This window comes from Cyrtonyx montezumae, unplaced genomic scaffold, assembly GCF_038088225.1.
Source record: "Cyrtonyx montezumae isolate F1298 unplaced genomic scaffold, pur_monq_1.0 scaffold_10, whole genome shotgun sequence".
NCBI classification, from domain to species: domain Eukaryota; kingdom Metazoa; phylum Chordata; class Aves; order Galliformes; family Odontophoridae; genus Cyrtonyx; species Cyrtonyx montezumae.
In genome coordinates, this window is record NW_027071826.1 from 41,533,511 (window position 1) to 41,558,635 (window position 25,125).

The 25,125-nt window shown below is 59.6% G+C and overlaps 3 protein-coding genes across 3 annotated transcripts; 1 reads left to right on the plus strand and 2 right to left on the minus strand.

Annotated features, from left to right (window-relative positions):
* Positions 1–1,296: 1,296 nt before the first annotated feature.
* On the minus strand, positions 1,297–11,283 carry TNKS1BP1 (tankyrase 1 binding protein 1). Its single transcript, XM_065755048.1, has 12 exons — positions 11,103–11,283; positions 10,423–10,554; positions 9,663–10,308; positions 8,808–8,880; positions 6,677–7,933; positions 4,152–6,262; positions 3,388–3,721; positions 3,057–3,189; positions 2,826–2,965; positions 2,471–2,637; positions 1,778–1,852; positions 1,297–1,636 (listed from the first exon to the last, which is right to left on the minus strand). Exons 2-11 carry the CDS (start codon positions 10,505–10,507, stop codon positions 1,792–1,794), a joined length of 5,007 nt encoding a protein of 1,668 aa, XP_065611120.1. The 5' UTR covers positions 10,508–10,554; positions 11,103–11,283; the 3' UTR covers positions 1,297–1,636; positions 1,778–1,791.
* Positions 11,284–12,612: 1,329 nt separating this feature from the next.
* SSRP1 (structure specific recognition protein 1) lies at positions 12,613–20,422 on the minus strand. Its single transcript, XM_065755047.1, has 17 exons — positions 20,366–20,422; positions 19,834–19,983; positions 18,920–19,105; positions 18,516–18,621; positions 17,730–17,920; positions 17,429–17,659; positions 17,241–17,344; positions 16,980–17,108; positions 16,421–16,642; positions 16,156–16,228; positions 15,530–15,668; positions 15,351–15,396; positions 14,687–14,810; positions 14,002–14,172; positions 13,632–13,723; positions 13,270–13,453; positions 12,613–13,075 (listed from the first exon to the last, which is right to left on the minus strand). The coding sequence occupies exons 2-17, from the start codon at positions 19,885–19,887 to the stop codon at positions 13,007–13,009; spliced, it is 2,121 nt and encodes a 706-aa protein (XP_065611119.1). The 5' UTR covers positions 19,888–19,983; positions 20,366–20,422; the 3' UTR covers positions 12,613–13,006.
* Positions 20,423–20,713: 291 nt separating this feature from the next.
* P2RX3 (purinergic receptor P2X 3) lies at positions 20,714–24,619 on the plus strand. The gene is made up of 12 exons (XM_065755049.1): positions 20,714–21,514; positions 21,979–22,114; positions 22,240–22,311; positions 22,381–22,447; positions 22,515–22,608; positions 22,683–22,760; positions 22,831–22,972; positions 23,289–23,425; positions 23,501–23,594; positions 23,677–23,742; positions 23,967–24,044; positions 24,157–24,619. Exons 1-12 carry the CDS (start codon positions 21,060–21,062, stop codon positions 24,277–24,279), a joined length of 1,542 nt encoding a protein of 513 aa, XP_065611121.1. The 5' UTR covers positions 20,714–21,059; the 3' UTR covers positions 24,280–24,619.
* Positions 24,620–25,125: the final 506 nt, after the last annotated feature.

Genomic DNA, 25,125 nt, shown 5'->3' on the forward strand with positions numbered 1-25,125 from the left:
AGCCTGCTGACGGCAACGCCTGCCCCAAAAGCAGTTGGAGACGAGGGTGGGGGGTGGGTGCTGCCCCCACTGCGCTCTGACATGCTGTGTGACAGCAGGAATGCAGGGCAGGGAGGCTCAGGGGGTTGCAGCCGCCACTGGACATGGTCAGAGATAAGAGGCTGACATTCCTCTGTAGCTTCAGCGGGGGGCGAAGCATCCACCAGCCCCACCATCCCGATAAGGCTCATCAGGAGACCTCAGATCAGCTAATGGCTCGGCGCCTTCCCAGGCACACTGCAGGTACCCAGAGCTGTCCCTCTGGCTTTGGTTGGGGCACCATCCCCGGACAACGTGGGTCACACTTGTCCCAAAGTCTCCTGAATGCACGGCAGAAGGGGATGCACTCTCACAGTGCCCAAACTCCCTGTGCCAAGAAGGGCAGAGCTTAACCACCTCAACGTGGGATTTGGTGACTTCCTCTGAAGTCAGCTGGAGTTACTCATATCCTATCAGGGAAGAAACAGCCCCTTGGTTCCATCTTTCCATCTGTCTCCCCCTCTTTCCGCTGGCTCGGATGAGAATAAACAGCTTGGAGTTCCCATTAAGGTGCAGGGAAGGGGCTTGGAACAGTCAGGTGTTGGGGAAGGACCGCAGGGGCAGCCAGCACTTGGTGGGTGATGCTGCCTGGATTGTGTCAGGAAGAAAGGAGAGAAATCCTTTCAGCCCTGCAGTAGAACACAGGCTCGGCTAGCTCAGCTCCGAGGTTGGGTGGAGCCCGGCACAGGCAGGCCTGGGGTCACTCAGCTTGCCAGGAAGGTTTGGGGCCCGGAGCTGCCCCCAGTGCTCCTCAGAGTAACCCCAACACCCAGCACCAGCTTCTGCCACATTAGGGAGGTGGACAGTGAAGAGCCAGGAGGGTTTCAGGACGTGGTTTGGATAAAGAGCAAGCACAGAGACGGGAATGAGTGACTGCACATCACCAGCAGGGAAGATGAGTGCACCCTGTGCATGAACACATCCACGTTGGTCCTGTGCACAGCCCCGGTGTGCATGAGTGCTTTTGCATTCCCAGTGCATTTCTGCTCCCCAGGCAGACAGCAGGGACAGGGGGACAGCGAACAAGGTGAGGGTGGCACCAGGCATCCCACACACACAATTGCAAGCTACCCATATTCCAGCTGCAGACAGAGGGCAGAGAGCTCCTCCTGGTGGCAGACCCTACACCAGGTCCCCCAATGTTCTATGGGGACACCTCCTGTGTGGGGCAGAGGGACTGAGAACCAAGGATCTTACAGAAGAACCGAGACCCCGCCGAACCAACCAACGAAGTTTTATTGTCCTGTCAAGTGGCACCAAAATAATGACCTGCTGCTCTTTGTCTGGAGGGTGATAGGAGAGCAGGGGAAGATTGGGGAAGGGAGGGGCCTTGATGACCACCTCCCGCCCCCAGGGGACATGTGGAAGGGGGGGAACATAAAGGAAGAGATACTTTGGGGAAATGGGAGCGGGAAGGGATGGGAGTGGGGAGGGAACCCTGCGAGCATCATACAAAGTGCATAGATGTGTGTGTGTGTCCTGCTAGAGGGAAGAGGGAGCCTGATCCTGGGAATGTCAGCCATCAGCCTCCCGGGGACATGCTGGCAGAAGAGCGAGCCTGAAAGAGACATGGGAAAGGAAAAGGTATGGTGAGGGCCAGGGAGGAAGCACCAGCCCTGGGGGTGACCCAGAGCTGGAGGAACATCCCCTCCAGCCCTCATCCCAGCTGTCCCTGTGGTATCACCCTGCTGGCACTCACCCCACGGGATCAGCTCATGATTTCTTCTTTTTCAGCTTCAGCGCTTGCAGCCAGTGGGGCGGGGAGGCATCCAACCTAGGCAGATCCAAACAGGCACTGGCACCACAGTGCCAGAACCCCCAAAAACACACCTACTGCCCCAAGGGCTTCTCCTAAAGCTCTGGGGGCACAGATCAAGCCAAGACGGTCCTCCTGGAGAGGGCTGCACCTCTGAGAGGGATCACCTAGCCCAACACAGGCAAGGAGAGTGGGAAGAGAACTGGGGCTGCAGCTGAGTCAGCTGTGGCTTTAAGGGCTTCGGCCCAAGCACTATTTAGGGTGGAGCAGCCCAGCTCTCCCAGGCAACAGGGCTTGGGAATGCTGGTCCCAGTAAGCCTCACTTCCAGCTCCCAGCTCCAGCCCCAAGGTCCGGCCCAGGCTCCGGCCAACTGCCAGCACCAGAAATACCAGCCTGGAGCACTGGGCTCCTCGGAGCCAGCAGCCAGAGGACTTGAGAACAACCCCCAGTACTTCCAACTACTCCACCAACACTGTATCACTGCCCACAGTGCCTCTGAGACCTCCACCTTGCCCACTCCTTCACAACCCATAAGCAATGTCCCCAGCATGTCTGTAGTCCTACATAACACCCTACAGACACTTTGGCATATCCACCCACCATCATCACAACCGCCCCCTGACCCCAGCACTCACCCTGAAGACTTCTCTGGCTTAGGGGGCAGCGTCAGGGGTTTCCCACTCAGGCCAGGGATCTTGCAGGACTTGGAGCGCTGCACATGGGGATCCTTTGTGGGGGTTGCCTTGCTGTCCACTGACGATGCCCCTTCCTCAGCAGAGCGGTTTCGGCCCCTCAGCTTGGCCTGGGAGGTGAAGTCAGATGGGCACACAGTGCTCTCACCCCCCACCATCCTCAAATCCTTCTGCTGCATCCTCCCCCTCCTTCTCCGTGCTGCCTGCCTTTGACTGTCCTTCAAACTGCCTGTTCCTCCCCACCCTTTAGAGGTCATGTCCCTTCCACCCGTTTGTCTGGGGCCCCAGTAGGCCCTACCTTGAGGGCAGATGTGGTAAGGCCAGGGAAGAGAGGCACTTTGACACCCTTGCCCGATGGAGACGCTCGCACCCGCCGACTCTTGGGTTCTTCTGCTGCCTCCTCATCAGAGGATGCTGCTGTGTGGGCTGGACGGGGCTCTGTGGGGGACAGCACTGCTATGAGACATCTCTAAGAGCACACCACACCACACCACTACCCCACTGTTGTCACTGTCCCACAGGATCTCACCTGTGGAGTCCTGGAAGATCCAGCTGTCTCCCTCTGAAGTGGCCCCGGGGCGGAGAGCAGGTGCTCGGTGCCTCCGTTTGCGGCCCAGGTTGGCCTTGCTGCGATACATGGCACTGTCCAGAACCTCTGTGTCCTGAAAAGCCCAGGGGAAAACTCAGCGCCCAGCACAGTCCACCCAACCATCCCACTGCCCTCTATGGATCTCTCATGGTGGCTGCCTTCCTATGGCATGCGGCAGCCTTGCATCTGCAACCTACCTCTGGATCCCCCTGACCAATGGGCTCCCTTAGGGCTTTAAGAGGAGGTTAGAAGCTTCCTCTACTCCACTCACCTCGAGAAAGGTGAAATCCTGCCCAGAAAGGTCCAGAAGTCCCTCGGACTGTGAGGCACTCGCAGAGAGTCGCTTTTCCTCCCAGCTCACTGGTCTTTTCCCATCCATGTGGTCCGAAGGGGCCTCTTCACTCTCTGTTTCTAGGGTCTCACCGGCAGCCTCTGGTGGCAGAGGGGCAGCAGCCAGCTCAGGCAGGTCTCGCTGCTCCATGGGGTCTGCTCTCGGCAGCAGGGCAGCTGACTCACCCCAGAGGGGTTCAGCAGCTGCAGGCTCAGCCACAGCATCATCACTCAGTGGTGGGCTGGAGTCTGAGAGATGCATGTCCTCAGGGCTTCTGATGGGGAAGACAAGAGGACACCCACAGTTCTTCCAGCTCCAGATAAAGCAAGCCCTTCTCCTGCCCCCAGTCTCTCCCAGTTTCCCTGTCAGCCTCTTGGGGAAACTAAGGCACAGGGAGGGACAAAACACCATTCCTGTGAACGTGGGTGAGTCAGGAATCACTCCACAACATGTGAACCAGGCTGAGGCCTTCTCCGGGCCAGTGGGAGTTTTGCATCTTTCCTCCTGGCATCCTTACATTCTGGCAGCTTGTGGGAAATGATCATTTTGGAAATCCCTAGCGCAAGTATAGCCGAAATTAGAGTGTGGGGTTCCCCACATCTTGGTAAAATAAGGGCATGAGGCTCATTCTGCCAATTTCTCGGGAGGCCAAGGGAACACCAGCACCAACCAGACTCCATCCCCACCACCCATACCCTCCTTACCCATCTGCTGAACCGCCATCATCTCCCAGGCTCCGCTCCCCAGCACTGAAGTCCTGGCTCCTGGCTGCACAGCGAGCCCCATAGGCACTGGCCCACTCTCGGCGCCTGGCCTCAGCCTCATGCAGCTCCTCGCTCCAGCCAGCTTCTTCCAGGTCCTGGCTCCAGCCTGGCTTCTCTACCTTGGCCTGCTGGGGCTGGGCACAGCTGCCCATGGCTGCCAGGCCCTCATCCCAGGCCATTTGTCCTGGTTCACCCTCATCAGCTTTACCAGTAATACCTGAGGTGCTGAAGGACAGATCACTGTGCCAGTCTCCCAGGGGCTGCCGGGGCTCCTGTGAGACCTCAGACCTCATTTTGTTTGCCCAGGACATCAGGCTGTCTGCTGACACTGCGGTGCTGGAGGGATCTGATGATCGCTCTGTGCCAATGATGCCAAACTGATTGCGGTGTTCAGCTCCTCCAAGGTGCAGATCTTCAGCCCAGTCTCTGCTGCCACTTTCCCGCTGGTCCGTGCTGCCCCAGCTAGACTCCTGCGCTTGGTGACTGGGGGCACAGAAGCCGGGCAAGTCTTCTTTTCTGACACCAAAAGCCAGTTCAGTTTGGCCAATGCTGCATTCACCAGCCCAGCTCAACCTGCCAGAACTAAACTCTCCCTTTTCAGTGTTCATAGAGTCATAATCACAGGCCCAGACTGACCTGCTGGGGCCAAACTCCCTGTCCTGGCTCTCCATGTCCTTGGTGCTGTATTCATCATCCCAGGTTGGTCTGCTGGATTTGAGCTCCCTGTCTTGGGTCTCCATGTCACTGGTGCTGTACTCACTGGCTTCAGCTGGTCTGCTGGGGCTGAACTCCCTGTCCTGGCTCTCCATGTCACTGGTGCTGTATTCATCGGTGCAGGCTGGTCTGCTGGGACTGAACTCTCTGTCCTGGCTCTCCAGGTCCCTGCTGTTGTACTCACTGTGCCAGGTGGGTCTGCTGGGATTGAACTCCCTGTCCTGGCTCTCCACGTCACTGGTGCTGTATTCCTTGGTACAGGCTGGTCTGCTGGGGCTGAACTCCCTGTCCTGGTTCTCCAGGTCTCTGCTGCTGTACTCACTGTGCCAGGTAGGTCTGCTGGGGCTGAACTCCCTGTCCTGGCTCTCTGTATCACTGGTGCTGTGTTCTTCAGCACAGGCTGGCCTGCTGGGGCTGAACTCTCTGTCCTGGATCTCCATATCCCTGCTGCTGTATTCGCTGGTTTCAGCCAGTCTGCTGGGGCTGAACTCTCTGTCTTGGCTCTCCATGTCTTGGGTGCTGTATTCACCAGACCAGGCTGGTCTGCTGGGACTGAACTCCCTGTCCTGGCTCTCCATGTCTCTGGTACTGTATTTGCTGTCCCAGGCCGACCTGCTGGGGCAAAACTCCTTGTCTGGGCTCCCAGTATCCCCAGTGCTGGATCTGCCAGCCCAGCCTAGCGTAAAATCCTTGTCCTTGGTCTCGGCATCCCTGCTACTGTATTTACTGGCCCAGTCTGGGGCAACCTCCCTGTCCTTTTTGTCTGCATCACCAGTGCCATACTCACTAGACCACACAGGTGCAACATCCCCACTGTGTGTCTCCAGGTCCCCAGAGCCATACTTGCCAGCCCAGCTGGGCTGCCGGGAGCTCAGCTCCTTGTCCTGCTGCTGGCTATGTCCCACACTGTAGGGACTGCTCCATTCATCCTTCCCAGAGCTGATCTCCTCTCTGCTGCCAGCACTGTCCAAGCCATACCCAGTGCCCCATGTGGGTTTGCTGAAGTCTTGATCCTGCAGGCAGCTTTCCCCTGCACCATGAGATTTAGGCCAGTCACTGCTGCCAAGCCTCGTATCCTCCATCAGCTCTGTCCCTTTGTAACTGCTGGTCCAGTCCCTCTCGGCAGCAGCAAAGGCTCTATCCTGCTGATTCATATCACTGATGCCACAACTGTTCCTGCTTGATTTCGTCCTGAACTTTTGATCCTGCTCTGTCTCACCAGGCCAGTCCCCCTGTCTGGCCACAGCCTTACAGCTCCAGTCGAAGGCACCAGCCTGGTGAGATCTCCCAATGCCAAATTCACTGCACAGGTCCTTCCGTGACCAGCCAAGCAGGTCCTAGAGGAAGAGAGAAGACAGAGGATAATCTGAAGGGGATCAGGGGATATCCGAGGATACTCCTCTCCAAGGAGACGCCAAGTCCCACTACTCATGAGCTGCCTGTACTCACAAACACTGTGCCTGCCCAGGGCTTTTCCCATCCCGTAGCACTTTGAGTCCTCCCCAGCTCATCCCGCAGCTCCAGGTTGGCCAGCAGCCTCCGGAGGATGGCCATGGTCCCTGACTCGCCAGCCATGGTTCTCCAGTGCACACGCAGCTCCCAGCCCCACCCCAGTTCTCCCCGCAGGCGCCGCACACTCAGCCTCCACCCAACTCGTCAGACAGCTCTGCTGCACCGAAAGGAGCGCAACCGCACCGCTGCACGCAACGTGCCGTTAACCCTTGGAGCTGCAGAGCCATGCACTCCCTCACCTCCTGCTCCTCAGCCTTCGGAGGGTCACGTCCTGATGCACGGGCCCTAGGCGATGCCAGCAGCTCGGTCAGCCAGCGTGGGTCAGTGTGAGCATCCGGGCCTTTTGAGGAGCCTTCGTCCTGGCCTTGCCCACTGAGGCCCTGCAGGCTTGTAGAAGAGTCTTCCTCTGACTCCCAGGTGTCAACTTCGGTGGGGGCTGGATCTGGTGGAGCAGCCTTGACAGGGGGCTCAGGCTCAGTCGGGTCCAAGCTGGGCTCTACTATGTGGAGCTCGGTGCTGTCCAGCTCTGCCTCTCCTTCATCCTCCTCTTCCGAGCTCTCAGCCTCTCGCTGAGCCACAGGACCCCCTGGGCATGGAGACCCCTCTGCTCCCCAGCTGCCCGTCACTGCAAAGCCAGGCCCATCTGTGTCCCCACTGTCCTCACGGGATCCAGTGGCTGGACCCTCCCTGTCCGACTCATCTTCAGACAGCCCAGAGTCAGCCGCCTCCTGGATTGGGGATTTGGGTGGGGACGGCAGTCCCCTGGCCCCCCGTGTGGGGAACGTCCACTCGAAGGACTGGGAAAGGCTCCAGCTGGACTCGCTGCTGAGCAAGTGCTCTGCTGGTGGGTCCCCAGGCCGGGGCAGGGCACTCAGTGAGCCCCCCAGCAACCCCATGCCCTGCCCTTCGCTGGGAGGGGGCCGCAGCACCCCCTCTGATGAGCGCCGCAGCCCTGAGTCTCTTTTTGAGGGAGGAAGGCTGAAATCGGGACCTTCAGGAGACTGAGGGGACACAGGGGAGTCGTAGGGGCCCCCAGGGGAGCCTGGAGGGCGAGAAGCTCTAGCAGGGAGCTCAGGGGGTGGGCTCGGGGGAGGCGAGGGCTCGGTGGCAGACTCGGGAGAGCCGGGGGGGAAGGTGGCTCTAGGGGGCAGCTGAGGTGTGCCCAGCGTGGAGGGACTGGCAGGAATGGGGGATCCCTCGCTGGGGGTATGTGGGGAGCCCGGGGAACAGGAGGCACCAAGCCAGGGCTCAGCCACAGATGAGGGAGCACCTGGAGCCTGGATGGAAGTGACCAAGAACTCCTCAGTTGGAGGTTGAGCTGGAGATTCGGAGGATTCAGAAGCTGGGGTCGGGGAGCCAGGGGCCTGCAGCTCTGGGGGGGCATCGGGGGAACCAGGGGCTGAGGCAGAAGGCTTGGCAGGCTGGAAAGGAGCTCCTGGGGATGGGCAAGCAGGGGGTCTTGGGGAGCCAGGGGGTCCAAGCTGGAGAGAGGAAAGCTGCAGGAAGAACAGGGAGGGAAGCCAAGTCACTCAGGGGGAACCTCCCAGGCATCAACCAGCCACAGCTCTCAGCCACTCTCTATCAAGCACAGCTCTAATGTACCACAGACCCAGCCCCAGCCCCATCTCCCCTAAACCCCGGGTGCAAGAGATGCCCACACATCCTGCCAGCACTAGAGCTGCTTCCTGTGTGACTCAGATTTGGCAGCTCCCAGAAGCTCCCATTCCAGCTGTGTGCCCTGCAAGGCAGGGCCAAGTAGTGTCCAGAGCCCCACTCCTTTGCCTCAGCAGTCCTACTGGTGCCCACCCACCATCAGTGCACAGAGACAGACATAGAGAGAAAGAACTGAAGCAAGAAGAAGTAAAAATACCACCCCCCCAATCTTCCCTGCATGGGCCTGGGCACTCTAAAAGACACACCAGCATCACGCAGACAAGGGTGGGCCGAGCCCTGACTCGAGCTGTTAAGGGTTAATTCTCCACAGTGGTCCTGCCACCTTCGGTGTCCCTGTTACCACTCTAGGGCATGAGGAAGGGGCATGGCAGAGAGCCCGAACAGGCCCGCCTACCACATACCTGCCTGGTCACCAAATCTCAGCTGGTGACTCACAGCTGCTCCCTGTCCCCACCTTGGCACCCGGGCTGGAACTCGCTTCTTGTTCCAAGAGCCCAGCCCAGCACCTGGGCACCCTGTGAGGGAGCTGGGGCTGCAGTGGGGTCACCCGCCTTCCCCACAGCAGTTGGCACCCGAAGGAGAAAGGAGAGACACGCACCCCGCAGAGAGGGAGCCCCGGAGGAGACAGGAGAGCCCCGAAGGAGAGAGCCCAGGAACGGAGCGGCCGCGGCACAGGAGGGTGCGGCGAGAACTCACGTCAGGGGGAGATGGCGGCCTCCGGAGTCCACAGGGGTCCCCGGCACAGCTTGGGCCAGCTGGGGAGGAGCTGCTGCCAGAGAAAAATAGGCAAGGGGGTAAATATGGCGTGCACCCCACTCTTCATCCCACAAGCACACCTCCCAACCCCAAACCACCCAGCTCTGGCCACAGAAGGATGTGGACAAGGAGGATCTGGTGAACCACAACCAGCCCTTAACTCTCTGTAAGGGGCACTCGAAACATGCACTGAATTATCAGGTAAGTTTGGACTGCAAAGGCAAATCAGCTACAGCCCCTTTTCTGGAAAGTTTTTCATCCTCTGGAGTGCAAGTTTCTCACACTCTGGTTTAAAATAGCCCCTGCCCTGCTCCCAGAGGTGCCCAGCTTTTGGGAGCACAGCCAAATACTGGCTCTTGACCAGCCCACCCTGCAGCCAGGAGTCCCACAGATCTGAGGCCTCTCTGCTCTGGCACAGACTAGCAGGAAAAAAACCAGTGAGAGTGGGGAAAAGGGGGAACATTTCCCAGAGGCAGTAAGCCCCCGTTATTCCCTGCTTGGGTAGCAGAGCGCTGCCTGGCAAGGTTTCAGACCCAGATGGCTGCAAGCATGGAGGCAGTTCCTCAGCTGGGCCAGCCCGTTCCTGTGGTTTTAATAAACCACTAGAGCTGTCGCGGGTGACCAAACCTTCCCACGAAGGCAGCTCAAGGCACTGTTGGTTACGAGAAACAGCAGCCTTATGCTGGTGACCAGACCTCAGGTCCCTTCCAGCTCCACTAATTTTCATCCCTGGGACTGCCCGCTGACCCTCTCTCCGTAGTTCCCTGTCCCTGGGACCAATCCTCTGCTCCTCACCTTGTCTCGACCATCAGGCATCCGTCACCTCCCGTCCCTAGCTCTCCCTCAGCCTGCTGGGGCAGCTGGCGGGCTTCACCAGGGGAGTCTCCATCTGCCTCCCCACTAGGGTGTCTCCGGAAGGCAGTGAAGGTCTTGGAGCCAAAGCGAGAGGAAGAATCGGGGCAAAAAGGGGAGCGGCGGGCTCGGTCGGGGCTTCCTGGACCTTCCTTGCTGTCCATTTTGGCCAGAATCTCCTCCACCGTCGTGCCTGGAAATCGTTCCGGCTTGACTGCCACAGGCACTGGTGTCACCTTAAAGGGAGCTGGGCCTTTCCGGGAAGGTGTCGGTGGAGTCAGGGGCACCTCATCGGTGGGGGCTGAACACGAATCTTCAGAAGTCAGCACCGATGGGGACGGGAGCCCCTTCCCGTTGGGGGTCTCAGGTGACTTGATGGTGAAAGAGGGGCGTCTGAGGGCCGCCCCAGAGCCTCCCCCACTGTAGGGCTGGGGTCCTGCCAGGCGGTTTATCTTCTCTGCTGAGGGCAGCTCAGGGCGAGAGTAACGCGGTGCTGGTGGGGGGTGAGGCAGGCAGGGCTTGGCAGGCACGGCCGGCTTGGGCAGCACACGGGGCTTGGGCCTGACAGGAGGCTTGGGGCGAGGGCTGCCTGTGGGAGATAGATGAAGAGAAACACGGGGAGTTAGAGAAATACAACAAGCCCTGGAGATGTCTCGCTCTGGGAGTAAAAACGCATGTGAACAGCTCTAGGGGACTCTCTCACCTTTCTCAGGACTGCCAGCCGCCAGTCCGGCCCCCCCGGAGGCACAGGGCAACGGGGGGTGCAGGGACTGGGGCTGGGACGCCATGGTGAAGCTGGAGCTGATGATCAGCAGGGTCAGTGTAGAGTCAGCCCCTGCAGAAGGGAGAGGGGAGAACTGTCACACCAAGATGTTTGTCCACGCTGTCCACAGGGACCTACTGCCCCCACTCACCCTCATGCCCCCAGTCTCTGCTGTACCTGCAGCGTGTTGCACTGAGGTGCTAGCTTCCCCTCGCTCGTACCAGCACCGCACACCGTGCCAACCCACTATCTCACTGCCAAGCCTCTGTTCAGCTGTACCACCCTTTGTACACTGCCCCAGCCTGCCAGCAGCACCTGGGCACAGCACACGCTGTCGGTCCCTTGCACACCTCAGTAAACATGTGCACCCCAGCCCTGCTCACCTGGGCTGGCTTCCACGTGCCATAAGCCTCCCAAAAGGCCGTGCCAGCCCCTCGTTCACCCGCACCCTCCCCACACCCGGCACCCGAGCCAGCCCCCGCCACCAGCTGCCCATTCCCTCACGGAAGTCCTCCACACACCACGTCAGCCCTCGGCGCCCCGTCAGCCAGCGGCAGCCCGCTCCCACGCCCCAATCCCCAGCCCCATCAGGCCCTGTTACAAGGTCGTCCCCCCCTCACCTGCCCCGCAGCCGCCTCATGGCCAGGACTGGGGCTTGAGGGGCGCGGGCCGCGATCCCCAGGCCCGGTTTGGCGTCGCCGCACGGCTCCCGTGACTCACTGGCGCTGCGGGGACAGGAAAAACTCGCTCGTGCCTCCTCCTCCTCCTCTTCGCGGCCCTGCCCTGCCTTCCCCTCGCCTCCTCCCCGCTCCCTCCTTCCCACACGCGGCGCAGGGTCCCCCCTTTCGCCCCCTCCCCCCGCTCTCCGGCCCCCTCTCCCTCCGGACTCCCCGCCCCGGCCAAACAGCACCGGAGGGGGCACATCTGGAAGCCATCGCACCCCCCGCCCCCTCCTCCCCCCGCCGAGGCTGTTTCCCAACCCCTTGGCAGCCCCGGGATGCTGACGAGGCCCCGCTCGGTGACGAGGCGAAGGGAAGCGGGGAGGGAGGGGTGGAATGGGGCTGGAAGGGGGAAGGGAGAGAAGAGAGAGAGGGGTGCTCCCGCCCCACCCCCAAAACCCCCCCCGCTCCCTCCCCCGCCCCTCCCGCCCCCTCCCCCCATCCCGTCCTCTGGGGCCTGCGCGCGTTGCCACGGTAACGCAGCCCCCGCTCGAGTGGCCGGGCGGGCCTAGGCGCGCTGCCATGGCAACCGAGCCCCCCAGCTCGACTTGAGGAGGGGCCGCAGGAAGGCCGAGGCGCCCGTTGTGCCCGCCGGAACCCAAGCTTCGGCCCCGGCGAGCACAACGGCTTCGGCCGCCCCGAGGACCTTAAGGCTTCACTGCTACCCGCGTGCTACGGAACGCCCCGAATCACCCCCTCCCCCCCCCCCCCCCCTCGCTCCGGTACCGTACCCCGCGGAGCGCTCCCGCCATGACCCCGCGCCCTACCCGCGCTCACCCGCCGCTGCCTCCGCTGCATATTCATGAGCGCCGACCGCGCCCACCCCACGTGGCCGAGCCACCGCCTCCGCCGACCAGCGAGAGCGGCGAACTAGAGCGGCGCCGCGTGGCACCGCCGCCTACCATAGAGCACGGCCGTACGTGCCGCAGAGCTCGCTAGAGGGGACCCCCGCCCGTGACCCCCCCGGCCCCTATTGCCCCCGGGAGCGGCAGCCCCGCAAACGCCCGCGTCGGACTACGCGTGTCTCCCCGGAGCCCGGTCCCCTTACGGCGGTTGACCCAGGCCGCCACACCGGGGTCAAGTGGGAACACTGATGGAATGGGAATTGGGGTCCGCCTGCCCACCACCACCTGCCAACCCCTCCGGCCGCGGTACAGCTCTCCCGGGAGCAGAAAACATCCGCACGGCATTCGGGATCGACCGGTGGGCCTCCATTAGGAGGCTGATGGAGCCCTAACAGGATTAGGGAGGCCGCAGGAAGGGCTCAGGCTGCTAATGGATGGGCCGCGAGTGAGCTCAGCCCCTGGCCGCGGTTCAAGGAGGCAAAGACGATGCCGGGAGGAAGGCAGCCCTGCACCATCCGCCCCTAGGGGAGCCCAGCCCACCCCTCTGCCTCCGCACCCACACTCACTCCCGCCGCGGGTGTTTTTTATTCAATCCGAGTTGCCACGTGAATGGACCCAAAATACAAAAAAGAAAAAAGAGACCGAAACAAACCCGAGTATTTAAAAAAAATAAATTGATGAGAAATAGGGCAGAGGTGGGACCGAGGCTCCTCCTAGGCCTCCCCTCCACAGGGCCTTGGCTCTGTAGCCAGGCACTGAGGGGAAAGGGCTCAGGCAGGGAGGCTGGCACCCTCCTGCCCCACTCCGGTGCCTCCCCTCACCTGGCAGCAGGGGTAGGAGGAAGGGCAGCCAGGTGGGCTCTGGCTGGCTCTGAACCCAAAAGCCAGGCCCCTCCCGCAGGCCGGCCCAACCGGTCCTCACGCTGATCTGGGAACCAGCCTGGAGCCAGCGGGGACAGCACTAATCCGAGCCGGACGCAGAATCCTCTGAGCTTTGGGCCGGGCTGGCACCCCTCTCATCCTCTGAGTCCTGAGGAAAGAAAAGATAAGTCAGGACAGTAGAAGCAGAGCAGCTCCTGTTCACCTGCTCCTGTACCTATAACAAAAACCAAACTCAGCCTTCTGCTACAAGACTGGATATGCATACTATCAAGAGGAAAATACACCTGAAGGGATGAGGTAAAATGAGACACAGCAAAGCCCACCACCGAAGAGCACTACTACCTCCTTCTTGCTCTCTCCAGAGGAGCTCTCATCACTGGAGACAAATTCCTTGCTCTTGAAGCTCTCACTCATATTCTTGGCAGGGGACTTGGTGGAGGACGAAGACTTGGAGGCAGCACCCTTCTTCTCCACTTTCCCCTTCATCTGCTTCTCCTGCTTCTTCTTCTTCTTTTTAGACCTCTCCCTGTACATGTGTTGGGAGGGTGGAAGAGACAGAAGCATTACCTTGCTGACAGCCCTCTGGTCCCATCTCACAACCCCCCAGCCTTGGAGAGGCTCAGCCACTGCAATAGCTGGAAGACAGACAGGCTCTAGAAGAGTGAAGCCCTGCCACCTCCCTCTTGTCTGCTTAGCACACTCACATCTTGGAGCTCTCTGACTTGTTGCCCACGCTGTACTCCTTCATGGCCTTCTCATAGTCCCTCCTGGCATCTTCTGCCTTGCGATCCCACTCCTGCAGCAAAAGGAGGTTAGTGGGGCTTTGTTCCTGCACCATCCTCTGCACCACCACAGTCCAACACCATCTCCACCCATGTCCCTGACCACCCTGGAGACCACGCTCACACCAGCTCATCAACTCAGAGATGTCAGATCCCTGCTGCTACTCTCCCTTCTTGATCTGTTTATGGAGCAGCAGGATCCTGAGACCAAGCAAGAGCACCCCAGGCCTCCTGACGTCCACCTTCCCTTCCGAAACCTGGCTCAGCAATCCTCACTGGCGGAGCAACCCACCTCTTTCTTCTCCTTAGACATGGCTTTCCAGAGCTCTCCAGCCTTCTTGGACAAGTCTGTGATGCTGATACCAGGATGGTCTGACTTGATCTTCTCACGGTTGGCATTCAGCCAGAGCATGTAAGCAGACATCGGTCTCTTGGGTGCGTTGGGGTCTTTGCCTTTCTTGCTCTGGCAAGTAGGGAATGGAAAGAACCAAGACTTGAAATACATCAGTCACTAAAGACTTAGGGTTACCCCAAGATGATGCCTTCTGCATCCCACCAGTAAGTCAGCTACTTAATCAGGGAGATGGGTTGTCAGGTCATACACACAAAAGTGAAAGCACGCAGAGGGTAGGTGGAGAAGATGTGGAGGACCTGTGGGATGCAAGTCCTCCCACAGTCAGGAGGTACTACCAGGCTCAGACACCACTATATCCTTTGGAAGAGTTTCAATCTAGACTCATTTACAAGATGAAGAAAAACCTTCAGGAGGCAGAAAAGCCAGGCTTGGACAACCCACACAGGGCAAAGCAGAGTGAGGTGGTAGATCAGACTACAGCAGAAGGCTAACGGGAAGCACTTCAGTTGATGTGCTGTGACCTGGATCTCCCCTGGTGTTGCTCCAAAAAAGGGAGCAGCAATCCATGTTGCAAGGGCAGCGTGTCCTGATCTCCACAACTCTACCAGCAGCAACTTCTCACCTCCACCTGCTTCTTGCGGGGCTTGCGGTCCTTGACAATCTTGGCCTTCTTGGCTGGCTTCTTCTCACCTCGGTCACTGTCACCATCCCCACTGGAGGAGCTGGCCGAGGCATTGCTGTCAAACCTGTGTGAAGAGACCTGGTTTCAGGGAAAGCTCAAGATCTGAATTCCAGCAAAACAAAGCAGAAGGTGAGGGAATCATAGCACTGCAAGCACATAGCAAGACTTGCCCCAGAACTCTCCCATCCTCCAGCAACCAGCTCAGGAAGTCTCTGAACTGCAGAAGCCGCTCTGTTCGCACTTAATGGCCCTCGGGGGACTTTCCTTCCACGAACATGTTTGATTGTTTCGAGTTCCCGTAAACTTTAGGCATTTGCAATGCTTCACAGCTGGACTGCACCAAGATCCACCCCTCCTCTTGGGCCGAACCTGACTCCCATCAGCACACTTGATACCCCTGAACACTTGTTCAGACTGCAGTTCTCATCAAGAGAACTCGAGAGATAGACCAGAAGTGCACCTACTTACAAAGCCATTCATAACGATACTGTCTGCATCAGATGCACTCCACATTATCACAGGCCCATCCCACTCCATACAGTGCCCACAAAAGGCATCTTGCAAAAGCTGCCCATAGTTGAACTCCTGTCCAGCCCCTACTCACTCTTCAGCCACGTCGTCATCCTCTTCCCCAGGGTTGAATGACTCATCTGGAAGGACAGAGTGTCAGGTAAAGATGGACAGCCCAGGAACGCAGCAGGATTCAACCACAGAAGGAAGTAGCCTGAGCATACCAGGCAGCCCCCCAGGCAGTGGGGGCTCACACGCAGCCTCAGCACGTACCTGTCTCCTCTCCAGACCCATCGCTGCTGTCGTTGGCATTCTCTTCCCGGATCTTGCCCTCCTCCTTCATCCTCTCCAGGTAGGCATCATGCTGGTCCTCATCGGAGTCGGCATATTCGTCGTAGCTCTGCTTCATACCCTGCAGGAGGGACAGAGTGAGAGCTGCTCTCCATGCTCCCCACATGGGCACACAGTCCATCTCTAGAAACTACATGCATGCATGGCCAGGCTGGAAAACACTCTGTGTCTCATCTGTTTCCCTGTGTCCTCATCAGGGACGCAGAGAGATGGGCAGGAAAGGTTCCCCAAAGGTGTTATCTGAGTTAAGTGGGGGCACCTCTTGCAAATCATGCTGCAGTTACTGGATTTAGTCAGTGACCAACACAGCCATGCAGAGGAAACCTGCACCAGGAAGAGGAAGAGGAGAAAGAGGAAGGGGTATCGCACGGACCTTTTTCCTCTACAAGGGTAAGGAAAGAAAAGAAAGGTGAAAAAAAATAAAATAAAAGGAAAAAAAGCAGCAAAATTTTGGAGATAAGAAAAAAGGCCCCAGTCATCTCCCCACCCCAGCCTGCAGGCCAGTGATTCCAGCAGGACACAGAGAACCAGCCCTGTGCAGCAGGTACCTCCTTGAGGCCTCGGTTCTTGATGTTCAGCTTCTTGGCATTGACGAAATCAAAGAGCTTCCCGTACTCCTCCCTGCAGGAAAGACGGAGTGGTCAGGGACAGGTGAGATCCAGCTTGCTGGCACCCACTGTGCATGCTCAACACCTTGTTACATCAGTCAGGATCCACCATGTGTGACCAACGTGGAGGATGCAGGGGCAAGGGGGCTGCCTGGCAGGACAGATAATAGCCCAGCGTTACAGTAAGGGCTGGCTCTGTGCCCACCTCTCTATGCTGCTGAAGGTGTACTGTGTGCCCTGCTTGGTCTCGATCTCAAAGTCAAAGGAGCGGGTGGTGGTGGTCCCACGGGCAAAGTTGACAAAGGAGATCTCATCGAAGCGGATGTGCACTGGTGGCTTGTGAACATAGATGAAACCACGCTCCAGTGGGTAGAGAAGTCCTGAGCTGGCCTTGTAGGAGCAGGTGATGCACTGGGCTCCAGAGTGTCTGTGAGGGCAAACACTGCCATGTTACACCAGTGGGGAGCAAACACCCTCCCTCTGAACATCCCCATAGTGAGATAGCAGCCTAGATAAGTCTACCAACTACTCTGCTTACATGGCATCAAATTCTTGCAAAACCCCTACAATCTGACTACAGAAATGTGAGAAAAAGAGATGTTGGTTCTGCTGTCCAAGTCAGGAGGGCATGTCAAGCAGCTGGCCTGAGACCACAAAAACAATAATCTCCTGTCCTAGTGAGGAGAAGGCCCAATTTCCACCTCCCCCTACCCCCACGCACACCCACATTCCCTCGCCCAGCCAGAAGCAACAGCATGCCTCACCCCTGGAAGTTGCCAGGCACAGTGATCTTGCGATTCACCAGTGCCTTCATAACCCGGCTGACCATCTCATAGAGGGAGCCTGACATGTTCTTCGTGAGCCGCCCCTCAAAGCGTTTCTCCACCTCTTCCCTGTGTGGCAAAAACAGAGGATAACGACAAGAACAAGGACCAAGGAGATTCATTACCTGCACTCCCAGATCTCCCCACAGCCCCCAGATCCAGGGAGGGGATCAAGAAAGTTGCCTGGAGAGAAGAACTCACTCATTCATGTTGAGGGTCAGTGAGATGTCTTCATCCTTGGAGAAAAGCAGGATGAGGAAGTGGTAGCGGGTCTGGCCCTGCTTTATTGGGGGATCCAGGCTAATCTGAAAAGAGGAGAGGAGGTGAGGACCTGAAATCCCTGAAAACAATTTCCCAAGGTAGGGAGGACCCCTCCACCCCCTCCTCACCACGAAGAACATCTGCCGTTGGTCCTTGTGTGGGAGCAGGAAGAGGCGCAGCACGGTAGTATAGGGGATCTTGTAGTCAAAAGTCTTGCCGTGGAGGTGCAGGAAGGTGGGGTAGATGCGGATGTCGTATCGCCCACGAGGCGTCAAACACTGCAGCTCCCTGAAGATGCAGATGGCATCACCAGTTGCCTGGATCACATCTGCCTTGGAGAGGACATTCTGAGCAAAGGCCTGCAAGGAGAGGGAGTGGCGGTCAGGCACCAGGTGAGGGAACCCAGCTAGCCCCCCTCGCCTCACTCACCTCCACAGGGTCGACACCATCCTCCTGGGTAGGGGGCACATAGAAGCGAACCTCCATGAGCGAGACCTCAGCATCATCGTTCTGGTGGAACTCCAGCGTCACCTCGTTCTTGCCTGTCGTGCACTGGGAGACGTTGCTGAGGGGGATCTCGAACACCGGCTGCTCCCCAATGTCAAAGGAGAGAAGCTGCCCTACAGGAGGTGGAGAGGGCAGAGATAAGAACTTAAGGTCCACTTTACTCCAGGAACAGCATCACTATTCTCTCAAAACCCAGCAGTGCTTCCTCTCTTCCTTTCCATGTTTTCCCCAGAAATCTCCAGGCTTTCTCCCAGTTATAGCTCCAGAAAATTATATTTATCAAAAACAAAAAGGAGGAGACTGTTTACTCCCCCTTTTCTCCTCTCTGAGATCACAGAGGAGCATCCACTAGCTCTTCTGGCTCCCTCAGGAACTGGCAGGTTCCATTAGTTGCTCACAGCTCCCATGCAAACTTCTCTTTTACACTGAGCATTCTCTGTCTATAAAACACCCCCCCAAACATGCTGTGAGGCCTGCAAGTATCTCTTGCTTTTCTGGGATGGCCAACATCTATGTTGTACCCAAAAATCACCACTAAAAAGTGTGCAGTTTCCCAGAAGAGCATCTAAAGCTGTTAACAGCTGGGTGCTGGTGGGATGAGGACACTGATCCAGCCACCCAGCCCCACCACCTTGGCCTACTCACAGCTCAGATTCCCTTGCCCCAGCAGCAGCATCACTGGCCTGTTCCTATCTTATCACAACTCACCTCCAAACCTCACTGTGCCCCAGTTCCAACCCTTCACGCACAGATCCTTCTCTGCAAGCTCCAGGCGATAGTGTGCCTTGAAGAAATCTGAGAGCTTATCAAACTCCTGTGATGGGGTGGGAAGGAGCAGAGAAACAGAGAATGCTCATCAGAAACTGTCATGTATGCATTGGCACAGCCCAGAGACCATAACTGGGACACTGCCCCTGGTATGAGAAAATGGATGAGAAAAACAAGTGTCAGCTGTTGTTAAAGGGAAGGAGACCAGCTATGCAAGATCTGGCAGATCCCACAGACAGCATAGCCTGATACAGGGCAAGCAAAGAGACTGTGGCACAAACTAGCAGAAAAAAAAAGGACAGTCAGCACGGCTCAGGCATCAGTCAGAGATATCACAGACTCACCGATTCCCGAAAACCATCGTATTTGTAGACATGGCCATTCTTGGTGAGAAGCTTGAGGCCGTGACCAAGCGCCACACGCCGCCACACACCCTCTGCCAACTCTGAGGCCTGGATGTTGTCCACCTTCCCCGTCTTGCTGTTCTTGAAGATGACGCCCTGGCGGCTCAGCCGCAGCCGGCCATCGTTCTGTTGGGAGGTGGGTGTGAGGTACAGGCAACTCGCCCCATGCACATGAGGGGAGCAGCCCGAGGGTGAGAACTTCCACACAGCACAGACAGCTGCTAAGCTGTCCCAGGGGACACAAGGTGACCTCCCCTCCCCCTCCCCCACAGTTTCTGTTCTCCATGCACTCACCACCCTCCTTCGGGATTCAGGCAGCCCAAGAGAGTTGCCAGCAGCCTCTGTACCAGAGCTCCTCAGGCATTTAGGAACAATCTCCCCAATGCCACAGGGTGACCCAGAAATCCTCAACATCATTGCAGCACCACACAGCCCACCTCCTAGCACCAGAACAGACTGATTTACAGTACCCAGCTGCCCAGCAGTAGCTACTGCATAAAAGGGTGAACGCTTGCAGCTGGCATCCCTTCCCCTGGACACGATCCCAACCACAACCTTGCTAGCTCCGCAACAGGCTGCTACTAAAAGCCCCTGTTGATGCTCCGAAATGCTTCAGCTCTGGAAACAAGGCGCCTCAGCTCCCATTTCCAGTTGAGCTCAGCAAAACATGCTCTGCCAGGACGAGGCAGCGGAAGAGCTGCAGGGGTTGGGGGGGGCGGGGGGAGGCATACTGCACCCCTGGGCATACAGCTGAGACCAGGCCTCAGAGCCACAAGATGAGGTGAGCACTTCTGGCATTAGGCAGCACCTCAGCACACCCCAGATGGCTGCCCCCAGCTCTGGGTGCCGCTCACCATGGATCCTTTCACCTCCTGGTAGATCTCGTTGAACTCCAGTGTGTCAGCCATGGCGAAGGGGGCCGGGCTCGTAGGCAGGCAATAGGAGGCCGGAGTTCAGCTCCCCGCGGAGGCCGGCATGCCCTGCTGCCACCGAGCAGCGAGGTGCTGGGGGGGGGGGAGGGATGAGAGTGAGCACGGGGAGGGGATCCCCACCCCCCAAAGTGCTCCCTGAGGAACGTGATCCCACAGGAACACGTCCCCACCCCTCACCCCTCTCCCGAGGCTCCCCGGGGTCGGTGCCACGTCCCGGTGGAGAGGGGGTGCAACGAGGCCTCGGCAGCCCCCTCAGCCTCCACTCCCCACTCTCCCTAGGCCCCACGCCCCCCTAGGCCCCACTCCCCCATCCGCCATCCCCACGCTCCCCCCACCCCCCCACCATCAACCCCCCCAAACCACCCCTTCCCCGCCCCCTCCCCAGCCCCCCAAATTCGCTCCCCCCCTTCCCCCCCCGCACCGCCACCGCTTTTCCCGCCTGCGCAACACGAACCTCGCGCGAAGCCGCCTCCCCCCCCCCCCAACCGCCTCCCGCGCCGCCGCCGGAACCCGCCCCCACTTCCGCCATAGAGACGCGCCGCCGCCCGGCCTCTCTGGGCGCCATCGCGAGGGGAGGGAGGACCCGACCGCACCAGCACGGCCCACGCGATGGAGCGCCGTAGAGGACTGCGGCTTAAGGGGGAGCGGCGCCTCCGTCGGCATAGAGGCGGCGGGGTGGACGGGGAAGGGGCAGGCTAGAGCGGCCGCTCCCCGAAGCGGCGGGCTGTCTCACCTGGCACCATAGAGATGCGGGAGTCCTCCAGGCGGGGGTGGGGGGGCTGCTCCCCATTGGCCAACGCCGGGTGATCCCCATGACGTCACCGCGGCGGCGGCTCTGCCCGGCACATGGCTCCCCGGCACGGTGTGCGCCCCAAAAAAGGCGCTCCCAAGTGGGGGGCGCCCCCAAAATGCGACGCCCCTCAGAAAGAGCACCCCGGTATGGGACGCCAGCAAACACTGTAGGGTGGCAAACACGGGGTCTGCGAACACAGAGGGAGCCCGGAATGCGAGCGCTCCAAGTGTAGGGCACCCCAAAAAACGAGAGTCACACATAGAGCGGCCTCGACACAGCGGGCTTCCAAAATGGAGGCACCCCGTGGGCCCAAAGCCTTCCCACGGCACCCCAGAGACGGGGTACCTCACATGGGATGCCTACAAAGGGGTCCTCCTCGAAGTCGTCTCTCGCACTCCTCCCCCCACCCACCTCCTCCCTCCCCTCCCTCTTCCCTCCACCCATGCCTCCTCCCTCCATCTCCCCCTACGCCCCCTCCCCCTCCCTCCCTCCCTCCTGTGCCCACCCCTCTGCCTCTGCACCACCCCGCCCGCATCCCTGCCTCTATCTGCCTGCATCCCTGCCCACTGCCTCTATCCCTGCCCTGCTCCCTGCCTCTATCCCTTCCCATTGCTTGTATCCCTGCCCATACGCTTGCAGAGCTCCTGCTCGTGCCCCCGCCCGGCTGCCCATGCCCCCCCTGCGCCCCCAGCCCCGCTGCCTGGCTGATTTCTTCTCCTACGAGACCACCAAGTCCGTGGTGGTGAAGAGCTGGGTGGTGGGCGTCGTCAACCGGGTCGTGCAGCTCCTCATCCTCTCCTACTTCATCGGGTGAGAGATCCCCCCTCAACAGGACCCCTCTCCTCTGCTGGTGTCCCCCACCCTTCAGAGGACCCTGCTCCTGGTGTACACCATCTGGGAGGGTGACACCAAGGGGGGACGCTGGGTGGGTGCATGATATGGGGTCAGGAGGGTGTTGTGGGAATGGCAGCTTCCTGGTGGTGTGGGGGTGGGAAACGGTCTGGGTGAAGTGATGACAGCCATAAGCAGGGGGGACAGGTGACAGCGAGGAGATGGCAGCGTGTCTGCGAGGGGGACACCGGGTGACACAGGGGACAGGTGATGGGAGAGTGGCTGTTGGCATGGATGATGGAGAGGAGAGGTAGGGATGGGTAATGAGGAGCATATTGAACTCTAGGGAGTGACAAGTGGCTGTTGGAGGACTGGTGGCAGGACTGGCTGTAGGTGGCAGGAAGCCGGCCCACTGTCCCCACAGCTGACCCCTCCACCCCCAGCTGGGTGTTCCTGCACGAGAAGGCGTACCAGGTGCGGGACACTGTCATCGAGTCCTCCGTGGTGACCAAAGTGAAGGGCATCGGGAAGTATGGCAATCGCATCCTGGACACAGCTGACTACATCACCCCCCCACAGGCAGGAGACAGCAGGGAACCCCCCCCCCGAGCCCTCCTAGCCTCATCTCAAAGAACACAGATAACCCCCAAATGGTGCGGGGCTGTGGTTGGGGCAGTGGTGACACAGTGTCCTCATCGCTGCAGGGCACCTCAGTGTTCGTGGTGGTCACCAAGCAGATCCTGACAGAGAACCAGGAGCAGGGCGTCTGCCCAGAGGTATGGGGACAAAGGGGGAGGCATGGGGGGCACCAGTGTGCCCCGACCCACAGACTCCCCTCTCTGCAGAGTGAAGCTGCATACCGGTGTGCGTCCGACCGTGACTGTCAGGGGAAGGGCCATACCACAGGCAGTGGTGAGTTTTGGAGTGGGGGAGTCCCCAGAAACCATGGGGTTTGAGCCCACCCACACTGTGGCCACAGGGGTGCTGACAGGACGCTGCATCCCCTACAACATGACCCTGCGCACCTGTGAGATCCGGGGCTGGTGCCCACCCGAGGTGGACACTGTCGACGTGTGAGTGTGCAGGGGCGGGCGGGGACAAACGCTGTCCCACCACCAGCTCAGGACCACCACCCCTCTCCCCACAGCCCTGTGATGCTGGAGGCCGAAAACTTCACCCTCTTCATCAAAAACAGCGTCCGCTTCCCACTGTTTGGCTTTGAGAAGTGAGTGGCACTGTGGGGACACAGAATGGGTTCTCACCTCTGGAGGCTCACATCTGTGTGCCCTCCCCAGGGCCAACCTGCCCCCCCACGTCAGCGCAGGAGAGCTGCAGCGCTGCCGCTTCCACCCTGAGCAGCAGCCGCTGTGCCCCATCCTGCGGCTGGGCGACGTGGCACGCTTCGCAGGGCAGGACTTCGCCTCGCTGGCTGCCACTGTGAGCTGGGCACACAGGGGATGTGGGAGCAGGGGGACACAGGGATGGGGGATGTGGGGGCAATAGGGTTGGGGATATGGCAACTTGAGGTTTAGGGCTGGGGGACCCGGAATGTGGTGTACGTGAACGTGGGAGTAGGGGACATGGGGTGTGGGAATTGGAGATGTGGGGACTTTGAGGTGTGGGAACACGGGGGCTTGCAATGTGGGGACGTGGCAATGTGGCACATGGGGATGCAGGAATGTAGGGCATGGGATTGTGAAGACTTGGGACATATCTGGAGGGACATGGGGTTACCTCCCGGCCGGTCGGGCAGGGTGGGGTGTTGGGCATCAAGATCGGCTGGGTGTGTGACTTGGACCGCGCCTGGGAGCTGTGCCTGCCCCGCTACTCCTTCACCCGCCTGGACAGCGTCACCCGGCACAGCCCCGGCTCCCCTGGCTACAACTTCAGGTAGGGCCACGTGTCACTGCCTGCCATGGGGACAGCCACAGAGCATGGGGTGCCAGGTGGCTGTGTCCCGTGCAGGCACGCACGATACTACCGCGGGCACAACGGCACTGAGCTGCGCACCCTCACCAAGGCCTTTGGCATCCGCTTTGACGTGTTGGTGTATGGCAACGTACGTACGGGCACAGCATCCCAGGAACCTATGGATGCCATAGGTGGAGGCCGTGCCGACTCAGCCCTCTGCCTTCCTGCAGGCTGGGAAATTCGGCATTGTGCCCACTCTCATCAATACAGTGGCTGCCTTCACCTCCATCGGCGTGGTGAGTTGAGGCAGTCCTCAGCCCTGGGGAAAGCAGGTAACCCACAGCTGTACAGCCAAGGGCCACGGTGACACCCAAAAGCAGTGGGAAGTGGGATGGACAGAGGGAAATTCCACTGCCACAGAGCAGGGTGATGGGAAAGGTGATGGCAGCCTGGTTCCTGGAGGTCTGTGGGGTGTCAGGGGCGCTCCACAGCCTCTTGCCCCATTTCTGCTGCCCCCTAGGGCACGGTGCTGTGCGATATCATCCTGCTCAACTTCCTGAAGGGCGCTGAGCACTACAAGGCCCGCAAGTTTGAGGAGGTCAGTTGGCTGCTGGGTACCCCAAGGAGGGGCGATCCCAGAGCCCCTAAGCACCCTGGATGCCACGGCTGTGGGACAGGAAGTGACCCTACGCCCGTCCCCTGTCCCACAGGTGCCAGAGGCCAGTATGCCCCCGGCTGCCACCAGTCCCACAGGCTGTACTCCAGGAGCCCTGGGGGACCAGAGCCGGGAGAAGCAGTCCACCGACTCGGGCACCTTCTCCCTGGGCCTCTAGCCCTGGGTGCCATGGGGCAGCCCCTGTCTGAATTTGGTTCCATGATCTCTCCTCTCCAGAGCCCCCCAGCCCTACTCCTTACCCACACTGTCACTGGGAGAGGGCAGTGGGGGTCATATGGGGTGTGAGTATAACATGTCCCTGCACCTCTATAGGGCTGCAGCATGCAAAGCCCCCAGACCCAAGGTGAGGAGCGGGGATGGGGACAGTGGGGGGACATAGCCCCAAGCTGCTGAGGTTGGCATGGAGGTGGATGAGGGCCAGGGTGTGGCAGTGGGGATGTGGGAACTGAGGGGCAGCACAGGGGTGGCAGAGAGGGGTGGTATCTTCAGGCTCACCTCAGAACCGAGGGGATGTAGAGACCCCTCACCCCAATAAAGCCTTGGTTTGCACCCCCATGCTTGTGCCCTCTGTGTGCGGGGTTAATGGGTGGGGGCTCTGAGGGGTGCAGGAGCCGTGGGGTGACCTGGGATGGCCGGAGCAGTCCCCATCACCACAATATCCTATTGCAGCCCCCAGCATCTTCCCTTTCGCAAGAACACATGCTGCAACTATGTGTCCCCTATTGCTGTGCACTGCCCCAGCTCCACCATGGCCCCAAGCCACCAACTGCCATGGGGTGAGGGGGTGGGGGACCCTGGGGCAGTTTGGCCACTTGCCCAAGGTCACTTCCTCCCTCTGTGGTCATGGGGCCCACAGCAGCCCATGGTTGCCGTTGTCCCCAGATGCCATCACCCACTGTGACAGACTTGTACTTCCATTTCTGGGTCTTGCCATGCCCTGAGCCCACAGGGAGATGTCCCTTATGTGTTCCAGACACTGCTGTAACTGGGAATGCTACCCCTC